Below are 12,478 nucleotides of genomic sequence, written 5' to 3' on the forward strand. Positions count from 1 at the left end.
CATTTCACAGCTTTGGGTGAATCAGAAAGACAAGTATACAATACCTGCCTCCTGCTGGTCAAATACAGCTGGCAATTTCATCATAGAAAGTATACATATATAATGTAAAGCAAAGAGAAGAGAGAGATTTCAATGTAAAATTATATTGTACTACTATATTTTCTCGGAGCGACATTGGCAGAGTGAAGAGCTATTCTTAGTCTTTGTGTCATGTAAACTAAACATCTGAATGATAGTCTGGATTGTTTTCTGTACCAACTAGACATACTGACATTGAGAGCAAACAAGCTCCAAATTACGTTATCTGGGTAGTCTCAGAGCTACCCAAAGCCAGCTTATGTCTCGATAACAATGATCAGTAGAAACTGGTCATTGTTTTTCAGAAGCAGTGCTCTTCTAAATGAGAATCAAGAAGAAAATCACTAAAAATAATAGCTAATATTTACTGAACCCCCTACATGCCCACCACATGCTAAGTACTATCTCTGCATTATTTCACTGAATTCTCACACTCACTCACTAGACTAAGGATTGTCATTATCATTCCCATTTATACACTAAGAAGCATTTCCCCCTCTTAGAATTTCTTTCTGGTCTGGGATTTTAAGACATGATTACGTATTTTTAAATTATTTTAATAAGCCATACACTTCTGTGTGTCTGCCTGCTGCTGACCTACTATTTTCCTCCAACTTCTGCACACACATTCTTTTGTGGTTGCCTGCTACGGCTTCCCCATATATCCTTGAAGAGCAGCAGCAGGCATCCGTGAACATCATGCCTTCTCCTTCAGCTGACGAGACCAGCTGGCTTGCCCTTTGCAGATGCTCCAGAAACCTAAGTCTATTATTACACAGCCCTGGCCATCATTGCTTTTTATAAGTTATCATAAATTTCCATGAATGACATGAACGAAGTTGCTATAGAAACATAATGACGATTTCCTGTTGAGTCAGGATGCCCACAGAGCCAGTTATTGTGTGGAAATCCTGAAACTCATGAAAATCCTGGCCTCTACCTCATTCATTGGAGACATTTGACAAACCATCTCCCTTTTCTGTGCTGTAGTTTCCTCTCTGCATGTAAAATACCAGAAACGAACATATTATACTGTATCGCTACTATTTATCTGAGAAGCTGAACTATGTACTTGGGATCCTTAACACATCTAACAAGGTAGGTAGTAAAACTAAGAAAGAGTTTCAAAGGACAGTATCCTGACCAATGGGTGACAAGAAATAAAAAAAAAAAAACCTTTTAAACTGAGGCTATAAATTAACTGCATCCTAAAATGTTTGCTTAAATAGTATTTTCCAGGGGAGATCTGTGTTTGAAGATGAGTGCTAGAGATTAATAGGTGCTTTAGAACATGACAATAACTTGTATCTAAGACTGCCTGACTTGGAGTGAGGTCCCGTCTCCACCTCGTTCTAAGGCAAGATGATATTCTTATCCCAAGTAAAGGGTTGTCATAGCTCCTCATAGCAGACTCCATTTAATTACCCTTTTCTCTCTGACTTCCTACATACCCCATTCAAACTGGCTTTTAAACTGCTGCTTCTCTCACTTCCCTTACCCCCTGATCAAAATTTCACACGAATTTCCTCTCAATCTGTACAGTTGATGTGGCAGACACTGCTGGTTGTCTACTGCTATCTGATCTCCCTTCTTTTACATCAAAAAAAAAAAAAAGTCTGCCTGGGCCTTTGGCCTTCAAAATAAAAGACTACATTTCCCAGCCTCCTGGTTAGGTATAGCCATGTGGCTGGGTTCCAATGAATGATGAGAAAAATAATGTGTGCAGCTTCTGGGTTATGCTTAAAAAAAAAAAAAAAAAAAAAAAAAAAACGGAAGAGAGGAGTGTACCCTCCTCTTTTTCCTTCTTCTTCTACCCTGGTTTGAATGTGGATGTAGTGTGGGAGCTGGAGGCAGCCAGCCATCTTAGACTGTGGGATGAAAGCTGCAAGTTGAGCGTGAAAGAACAAGTGACAGGTGTCTGGGCCTAGGACACTGCCCTGGACTACTTAAGCACAAACATTTATACGAGAATAGAACTTCTATCTTGTTTAAGGCATTATGGTTTTGGCCTTGTTAATAGTACCTGAATGGTACAGAAGCAATCATACCTGTTTTTTTGTTTTGTTTTTTTTTTTTCAAATTACTCCTATATAGCACCTTGTGGCATCTCCAAGATATGTTTCACTAATGATTTCCAAGCACTGATTTCTAACAAAGAATATTGTGTGGAATTTTCTGCAAAAATAGCTACCCATAATCCTTTTATATATATACAGTTCCTCTTACCAAGAGGTGGAGTCTATTTCCCCCTCTGTTTGAATTTATGTCAGCCTTGTAATTTGTTTTGGCTAATAAAATGCAAGGAAAGTAGCCCTATGCCAATTCCAGACCTAGGCTCTGAGAGAGTCTGACATCTTCTACTTTCACTATCTTGAAAGTCAGCTGCCATCTAAGTAAGTCTAATTTTCTGACTGTAGAGGTCCTATGGAAAAGATGAGACATTATGAAGGGGGATGGAGGGGGGTGAAAAAGAGAGAGAGAGACAGAGACAGAGACAGACTAAGACTGACTCAGCCAAACCCCAGCCAGTACAGCCACCTCTGATTGAGATGCCAGACATGTGAGTGAAGCCATCTTGTATCCTCCAGCCCCAGTAAGCCACCTCAACCATTACTATGTGGAACAGAGATGAGCTGCCTCCACCAAGACCTGCCCAAATTCCCAACCCAAACAACCATGAGCAATAGCATGGTTGTTTGAAGCCACTAAGTTTTGTGTGGTCTGTTGTGCAGCAATAGATTACTGATAGAAATATAAAATAGTTTGAGGTTGGTGATGGAGGACGGAAGTGATCATTTCATGAAACACAGGAAGAGTCACTGCCAAAGGCAGAACAAACCTGGACACTGAACACTTGCCCAATTATTTATTTCCCCAGCTAGAGTGTAATCCTCACAGATGTCTCTAAGAAGTGGTTCTGTTTCTTTGGCACCATGTAAGATATTAGAAAACTTTCTCAAATTGACAAAAGAGGCAAGAAGGGAAGCAATGAATTCCACACTTAAAAGTCACCATTTTCACCAGAATGATGGCCAACTAAAAACTCATTGGTGATATGTCTATTACAGAGAGGATCACTAAAAGTTTATCTGCTCAGTTTACACAAACAAACCATATCAGGTAAAAAGTGGATCAGTATGTCAATCGATCAAGTGGTTTCAAAACTGAAACTAGCTTCCTGAAAGTTTGCAAAAGAATGTATATTTGTCAATACAGGAAAATTTTGGCATAATTTAAGGTCATCTACAACAATGCACTGATACATTTATTCTTAGCTCCATGATGTTTATAATTTCAACTGATTTTCTGGAGATGATACAGTGCAGCCCAACAGACTTCCCTATGGGTGAGTCACTGGATAATTCCAGCTGTCAGATAGTTGGGGAGCCAGAAAAGTATTCCATCAATTTGCATATCTTAAATCTCAGATTTTTTTTTTTTTTACAGAATTTCATTCGTACTAACTTTCCATTATTTTCTACTCTATTTGAAATACAAAACAAGCAGAGGGCAGTTCCAAAAACCAAGTTCGTTAGTACATTGTCCCTTGTTAAACCAACTGAATCGTGTTCTCTGCCTGTCAAATGATATTTGCTGAGTTTTCATTGTCCATGGCTTTTTAGCTTTCTTTAATTTTTTCTTTTTCTCTTTTGGCCTATGAAAAAGTGTTGGCCTAAAGGAGAGATCATGTGTCTACTCAAAATCTGGTCTCTAGATGAGGACTTGTAATTCTAACTGTCCATTGTTATAGCTAAATGCCAATGTAATCAAAAATAACTAAAAACAGAAAGAAAAAATATCTCCCCAGAACAATAGTTGTTACATTATAAGGTTTATTTCTTTTTATATCAAATGGGAATTGTGGCTCTTTCACTATTTTACCCTCCTGCAATTTGCTGCATGTTTTTTCTCCTACATCGACTTATTTCTATCTATATCTGTTTCTGAAATAATCATGGATTTGAGTCCACTGCCAGAATGTGGTCTGCATAAGAGAATTAATTTTAACTTGTGGTACTTTCAAATTTGCCAGACAACAGAACTGACCACTCTGAGTCAAAAGTCAGCCCAGCATTCTCTCTTCTCTCCAGGCCTGGAGAACTGGGACAATTTTCTCAGCACTCAGCACAGCTCTGGCCAAGATGCGCTATTCAAGGTTGTGTGGAAAACTGGGAACTAATCAGCTACCATGTGTCAGCTCCTAAAACAGGCTGAGGCTCTGAGTTATGCTCAAGGGCCCACTAGCCCCACCAACATACAGATTTATTAAACTAATTTAATACATTTAAAGCCAAGAGTCAGTGATAGCCCTGGAGTAAAATTCACTGGGGACAAACTCCAGCTTATCTGTCACCAAAATCAAAGAAAGAATTGTCTGCTTTACTTTATTCATTTCTTTTCTTTTTTTTTCCTGGGAGATCTATTCTCTCCTCTAGCTCACTGATCTCCTTTTAGCCACTCCTACCTAGTTGTAAGCACAATTTTCCTTCCACCAAGGAGAACTGAACCTTGCCTTGGCAAACTCTAAGATAAATCCCCTGAAATTGGGGTTCATTCTGTAGTTCTTTCTCTTTCCCTCTGGGAAGGTTCCAGGCCCATCTGGTCCAGCTTAAGACATGCTTGTTACTTTTTGAGAATAATTAGCCTTTTCTTTCCATCGTTCCACACAATCTGGACATCTAAACAGTATGATCCCTAAACAGTATGAACTCTTTGCCAATGCTTGCTTAGCAGAAACATTTTTGAGCATCTCCTCCCATCACCTCTGCCTCTTCCAATGTGAGGAAAGAGAGATTCAAAAATCGTTGGATTGTTTTGAAGAGCTAGCTTGCATATACCAAGTCACAGGGGAAATACTGAAAGCAACATCTGTGAGGGGCCCTTTTGAACTGAACATCTGGCCTCAGGTTATGTCCTTCAAGAGGAATATGTCCAGAGTTCACAGCCTCAGTGCCATTTTACCTGCACAGGTTGACCAGGGATTGCAGTCTTCTCTTCACTGACAACTATAATGATTCCGGGGGAGAAATCTAAAACCTCAGAAAAAGGCTGCTGTGCCAAATATTCTGCTGATGCTCAGTTTTTTTTTTTCTATAAACTCCTCTTTCCTGCATGGACTGAAAGTCTCAAAGTTACATTTCCCGGACTCTTTTTGCCAGCTGGGTTCCAGATTGGTTTGTCAACAGGAGGCATTCTCATAAGAAAAGAAGCCATTATGCTTCTAGTAGGAGCTTCAATGACTTTCCTGGGCTCCAAATATCAACAGGAGTGTGGGCTTCTGACTTCATTCTCATCAATGATGGTGTAAGTCAAGGGTAGGCTTGTAAACTTTGGGTAACACTAAAGTTCCACTTTTGCTCCTCCAGCCCTTGATTGGAATGGCTTTCTGCTGTAACTAATCCCTGGTAACAGTGCTTTTCCTCTTTTGCTCCCCTAGCTCTTCCCATATTTTTGTAACCAATTTCCTATATTAAATTGTCCTCTGTTCGAAATAGCTAGATTGGTTTGTTTTCCCAATTACTGACCAATATCAACTCCTACCTAAATTGTAGAAAAAGGGAAGCCCAGGATAAATCTTAGTTATCTGAGTCATTATTTGGACCTGGTACTCTCATGAAATGAATACAAGGTATGGTCCAGGTTGTGACTCTGGTATAGAACGGTTTTGATCACATCTTGGGCCAGGTCCCTTGCCTATAGCTCATTTACCACATAACTGCAGAGTGAGAATGGCTGATGCAGCCAGGGAAGACAGTGGACAGGTCATGCCATCATGAAGACACCCATGCGACCGAGGCCAGAGGAGCTGTTGCACATCTGTCCCCAGAGGGTAGCATCCAAGTTCAGTCACAGTCCTGAAGTGTCTGCACTTCAGGAAGGAGTCTTTTGGGTAAAGCACATTAGCAGACTGAGCTGAGCAGTTCTCTGGAAGATGGGCAGATCCCAGCAGGGTAAGAGCCAGGCACCTATGGCCAGCTGCTTAAGCACCTCAGTTTCAGAGCTGTCCCTGGATTCACAGACTTTGGGCCTGAGAGCCTGGAGACTAGGCTCTATGCACACTCAAGCAAATCAGGTGACCTCTCGGGTCTCATCTGTACAATGGGGGGATTGAACTAGAATGTTCTGTAAAGGTGGGTCCTGACAGCTCTAACGGTTTATGAGTAAATGATCCACTGGGACAGTGGTACTTAGCTACTTGGCGGAACCTTGGAAAAACACCAGGGCCTCAGAGATTCAGATTGAAATGGCAACCAGAGTTGAAAACCACTGCCATAGAGCAGTCTGCCTCAACATTTTAAGGGCATAGGAATCTCCTGGGTATCTTTTTAAAAATGTAGATTTTAATCTGCCAGGTTTGGGATAGGTCCCAAGATTCTACATTTTTAACAAGCTTCCTGCTGGTACTGATGCTGCTGGTCTAATGACACTAGTTTGAGTATAAAGGTACTAAAGTTCTTGCCAAATTTGACCTTCTAAGGCAAGGTCTCAAAATTTAAAGCATTAGAGTCCCATGGAGGGTCTGTGAAAATGCAGATGGCTAGGACCCATTCTGGAGTTTTTAATCCTGCAGTCTGGAGTGGGGCTAGGAATTTGCATTTCTAACAAGTTCTCAGGTTAATGTAGGAAGGAGGTAAGAGAACTAAAATGGTAAATCAAGCTATATTCAGAGGCTGCGATATGCTGATCAGCCCTGCAGCCAGAGTAACCTGTAGAACAAAGGAATACTTCTGCTGAGATTGCTAACAATCCATTCCCCACACAGTGAAGGGGAAACAGGTAAAACAGAGTATTTAAGTGGCTGCCCTACTCAAAATAAAATCATTCATTCCTTATGGCTAAAACCATGGGGAACCTATGAATCAAAGGCTGGGAACTGCCAGCAAGCCTTTCACAGTACATATTCTTATCCTTTCATGCTACATACTCTTATCCTTCCTCAATGTATGTCCATATAAAAGGAAGTAGGTAAACAAAGTCTTTAAACTATAATTCACAGGAACTAAAGAATGATATAAACTGAATTCCTCAACACTCAGGGCTTTTTTCATTGTCTTGGCTGTTTGTCTTTGCTTTCTCTTCTTTGCTTTTTTCTCTTCTCTAATAAACTTTCCTTTTGACTCTAACTTTGGCATCTGTTTGAATAATCTCTCATGCTCAGCCAAGAACTCTTTTCTCTCTCAGTGTAGGGCTTGAGTTCCTCCACTTGGGGCAATTTGCCCTGCCCTGCATCAAAGAGATGCTGACACTGCTGGTCACAGGACCACACTTCCAGAACCACTGCTCTCAGACAATGGTTCTCCACCTTAGCTGCACATGAAAACCACCCGGGAAGCTTTTATAATGCCCCTTGCTTCCTCCAGCTGTCCCATATCAGTAAATAAATCAGAATCTCTAGGTAGGACCAAGGCATGACTACCATCTAAAAGATACTCAGGTGATTCTAGTAAGTAGCCAGGGTGGGTATTCACCTTCCTTAGACCAGTGATTCTCAATGAGAGTGATTTTTCTCCTTTTCTCCTGCCTGACAATGTCTAGAGACCTTTTTGGTTGTCACAATTGGAGGAGGGAGAATGTTACTGGCATCTAGTGAGTAAAAGCCAAGGATCTCCTAAACACTCTACAATGCAGAGGACAGAACCCCACGACAGAGAATTAACTGGCCCCAGATGTCCACTGTGCCGAGATTCAGAGACTTTGCACTAGAGCATAGCCTAGCAGAATCCCAACCCCACCCTAGACCTGCTAGATTAGGATCTGCATTTCTACCAAAGTTCCTAGGTGGTTCTGATGCATGTTAAGGTTTGAGAAGCACTGCCTTAGATCTGTGGCCTCTCCACTTCAGAATCCCCTGGAGGGCTCATTATATTAAAAGTGCTGGGCTCAGCAGAGCCAAGAATTTGCATTTCTAAAGAGATACCAGGTGAAGCTGTAGCTCCTAGGACCATACCATGAGAACCACTGCTCAACAAACCCAGACTAAGGTAAAATATCCAAATCCCTTCAGTTTTAGCAAACTGAGCGCTAGCTGACTAGCAGAGTCCATGACAAAGGAATTACATCTGCTGACTGAAAGACACAAGAAGTGCTCTCTGCAGTGCCGTCCCTGCAAATGTCAATAACTCTGCTCAATGCTACAGGGCAGAATCCCTGATCTAAAAGAGCAGGAATGTGCCCTCCCGCTGCCAGCCTGCAGCTGTCTCAATAGCAAGCCAAGAAAGAGACAAACGTAGTCGGACAAAAGCCGTCAGCTGTGAATTCAGCTCGAGGATACAGACTGAGATTAGGTCTGGGCTGAGCTAGAGAACTAGGGATGAAGGGAGCTACTGAAAGCAAAGCTGGATGCTTATGCTTTACACTAAGATATTGATGGTTCCTTTCGAATCCAATGGACGAATACCCCTGCTCCTCCCAAAGTATGTGCCTTTTGAGGGCTGTGATATTTTCTTACCAACACAGGAGGCTGGTTGGCCACTCCAGGCCTTGTTGTCCATACATGTGACCATCCGTTCCCCTTTCAGTGTGTACCCTGGTGAGCAATAGTACTCACACCGAGAGTTAAAGTAGGCACCATCTATGCACTTGAACCCTCCATTTGCTGGCATGGCAAGGGTAGGACATCGCTTTTCTGAAAAAAGAAAAGAACATATTCAGCATTTTGTAGTTTTTGTCCATAGTTTTGGAGTCCAGAAACTCTGAAAGCATAGGGTGAAAAGTTAATTTAAATGTAATGGACAGAATTTGAGAAAAAAGTGGGTGGCTGCATGTCACACAGAAAGAACATGAACTTTCATATCAGACTCGCTTGGGTTGGCATCCCAGTTAAGCCACCAAGTCTTGGGTTGGGTTCCTTAGAAGCAGACCCCAAGACAAGGATTCATGTGCAAGGGATTTAGTAAGAAAGTGCTCCCAGGGGAGACCAGGGAAGGATGGGGGAGGCTGGACAAGGGAGGGGAGGAAGCTGGGCAAGGTGGGATCTCAGGCAAAGTCAGCCTTAGCCTGCTCTTGCAAGGGAGTTCTGAGGCATGAATGACACCTGAGCTTCTCCTGCCTCCAGGTAAGGAAGCTGGGCTTTCATAATCCTTTACTAGTATTGGGCAGCTCCAGGCTGCCCACAGGGCATGGTGCTCTTCCTATAGAACAAAGGGAGAAGTCCTCTGAAGGAAGAGCCTTTTCTTCCTCAGAAGAAAATCTGAAGGTGCAAGTCGTTAAAAGCAAAGCACTCAGAAGCTGGGGCATGGACACAAAACTGCTAAAAGGGCATCCAGAGAGATCTGAGGAAAAGCACTAGAAGTGTCCACTATAATCACCCAGTTGCATAGTTTGTGTAGGCTAGAGCACATGGCTGCAGCCTTGAGCCTCAGTTTCCCTGGCAATAAGTAATGGCATCCATATCAATAGCATTGTTGCAAAAATTGAATGTATGTGAAATGTTTGGCACACAATAGGTGCTCAATAAATGGTGGCTGTTTTGAAAACCGACAGCATCTAAAGTGTGCTTCGACAATGCTGTAACACTTGCAGTTTGCCAAATTCGATATGAATTTTCATGAAGCTAAAAGTCAGCCCTGCCCTACTGTCTCTGATGCTATTCTGTGAGACCCTTGATGGCAGAGCGTCTGTGTGTCTTGTTTCTAAATCTCCAACACCTAAAGTGTCCAGTACTTAATGAACAAACATAACCTATTATGCTGAACAAACCTCTGTTCTCTCCTTTCCCAAATAGCTGATCATACCCTTCTGTCTGAAAGGTGTCATCTCATTTCCACCATATCTTAGAAACCCATTGGTTTCTGCTTACAAGGGTTTTTTTGTTTGTTTGTTTGTTTGTTTGTTGTTTTTTTCTCACTAAAGACCACGAAACATTCAATAGAAAGCCCTGATCTCAGAGCAGAAGAACTTTGGCCCTGATTGGCCCTGAGTACCCAACATGGGGCTGGGCTACTCACGCTTGCAGATGACCTTGTCGGACCACCGCTTGTTTGACTGGCAGATGAGCTGAGAAGAGCCATGAAGCTCATAGCCCTTCCGGCAGCGAATGTCACACCTAGTTCCCAGGGCTGTTTTGTAGTATCCTCCTTCAGGGGCCCTGCAGTACACATCCCCGTACTTCACCTTGATTGGGGAGCACCATGGGGTGTCTATAGGTAGCAGAAATAAAGGAGGGGAAAAATAGAAAATAACATCTTCAGAAAGTGTCTTCTCACTCTTGAAGTCCCTGACTGGCTGCATTCCAGATTTTGGACATCCAAATAGTGCCCCATGTCTTTTAAGGTGTCTCTGGGTGAGGAGGTTATGATTGCAGGACTCAGTGTTAGACATATCTGAGTATATAGATCTGGCTTCCTCCATTACTAGCTGTGTGATCTTGGACAAGTTACTTAACCTCTCTGAGTTGATACCTACAACTATATCTTAAGAGAACTAAAAAAATAATGCATATCAAGCATCAACCACAGTGCTTACTTAGCACATAGTAAATATTCAATAACCACTTGTTCTTTTCAGTATTTCCCTTAACTAGATACATACTTTTCTCGAGGGCATCGATAGTGAACCTTAACCCCAACCATCCATACAAAGTAGTGTGTATGGGGCGGGAAGTGGTCAATAATTGGTTAATTTAGATTTTTGCCAAGTCTCTATGCATATTCTCTGTAAAAACTCATAATACTATTTTAATTAAGGTGAATGAAGCTGTATTTCCAGGTTTTTGCCACAGGATATAATTTTGGCTTAAGGTCACAATATTTGCTCCCTATAGGGAAGTAATCCCACTTTCAGATGTGCCCAGTTGTGATTCATGTTGGGAAGAGAGTGACACTCTTCCCAACTGACAAATTTCCAGGGTGTTTAATTTTGGTCTCCTAGTAGCCTAGAGCACAGCTAGGATGACACTAATAAATCAGAACCTCTCCTATTTACCTTAGGGAGGTGTTCTCTGATAGCCATAAAATTATTAGGGCAAGACTAGGTCCTCAATGGGAAAGTTCCCACAGTGGCCACTGCACAAGTTGTGAGGACCAGTGACAAACTCCCTAAAGCCTGCGGGACTCTCAGTGCTTTGGGCAAGAGCCCTCTCCCTCCCTACAGCTGCCTGGCTCTTCTCCATTCCACCCCAGCACCTGAGCTGTCAGTGAGTAGGCTTCGTGCGCCATCATGTGGCCAGGAAGGAGGACAAACCCTGCTTGACTGCCAGGAATTCTCTTCTGAGGATGTTTCTGAGTACCTCTCAGCCATGTCCTTGTCTGGTGCATAAACTGCTCTTTCACTTCTGTGCTGTCACGTCTCCTTTGGCTAACACTTCATGATATAGTTTTTCAGACAGCTGCAAGTGGGCCCTAAAGTCAGGACCCAAGCAGTATTCCCTGGACTTTCTAGGTAAAAGTGATGTCCTAAGGGCTTAGTGTAGAGCTGATTATATTCGACCATGTGGATACAGACTTACAGGAGCTTACAGCAGGCTTATAGTCCTTCCTTGAACAAAGTTTCCTTCCTCTGAGATTTATACATATAGTCTATATAATGTAAAATTCAAAACAGCATATATGTCTCCATTATTTTCTTCTACATATAAAAGAATTCTTGAACCAATGTTAAATAATTTAGTGCCTTCTTTGGTGATGGCTCCAGAATTCTTGAACCAATGTTAAATAATTTAGTGCCTTCTTTGGTGATGGCCATGGAACTAGATTTCAAGACCACAGGTAAATGAGAAGTCTTTGGGGTATGCTTGCTTAGCACTGCCAAGCTGTGGCTCTTTCTTCTATAATCAAAATTCCTTAAGATAAATTCTGAAAAAATCCACAGATGCCTACCTCTCAAATAAAACTAATATTTGGAAACTACTGGCTTCTGCAACTACTAGAAGTGAGTTATATTTCTCTCCCTCTCTCTTTCTGCCTTTCCTTTCCAACTGTAATAGGAAAGATTGCCTACAAGGAAATTCCCAAATGTACTTGGTGTTTTGAATCTCAAATAAGCACTTTTTATAGTTCTTCAGAGGACTTCCATGATGTTAGCTCTTAAAAATCACCTGTCACTTTACCTCTTTATCATCTCCTCCCCTTCTCCCTACCTTGCCCACTGTCTCTTTCCTTAGTTTTCCCTGTCTGCCCTGTTCCCCTTCTAGCCTGCAATGCTTCTGTGCTTCCCCAATCTCTAGCCTTCTACTCTTGCCAACTGGGTCCCCTTCACTGCCTCTTTTGCCCCATCTCACAGGCCAAATTGTGGAACCCTTGACTGAAAACTGGGCTCCAAGAGAGAAAATAAAATCCCCATTGGAGGCAGGGCAAGGACGATGATGTGGGAATGAATATGGAAGACCCAGAGGGAGACGATGAAAACAGTAAGCAAGTGCAGTATGGTGGCTACAATATGGGGCAAAGAGCCTGGGCACATA

General features: G+C 42.2%; 1 protein-coding gene across 2 annotated transcripts in view; it reads right to left on the reverse strand.

Annotated features, from left to right (window-relative positions):
- Positions 1 to 12,478, reverse strand: part of SRPX (sushi repeat containing protein X-linked) — a 36,518-nt gene that overhangs the window by 21,209 nt on the left and 2,831 nt on the right. For both annotated transcript variants that reach the window (XM_039888178.1, XM_039888176.1), the window contains exons 2-3: positions 10,026 to 10,217; positions 8,528 to 8,704 (exon numbers count right to left, since the gene is read on the reverse strand). In XM_039888178.1, coding sequence (XP_039744112.1) covers positions 8,528 to 8,704; positions 10,026 to 10,217 — 369 coding nt within the window. The remainder of the gene's footprint in view (positions 1 to 8,527; positions 8,705 to 10,025; positions 10,218 to 12,478) is intronic.

The sequence above is a fragment of the Pteropus medius genome, unplaced genomic scaffold, assembly GCF_902729225.1.
Source record: "Pteropus medius unplaced genomic scaffold, Ma_sr-lr_union100, whole genome shotgun sequence".
Taxonomy (NCBI): Eukaryota; Metazoa; Chordata; class Mammalia; order Chiroptera; family Pteropodidae; genus Pteropus; species Pteropus medius.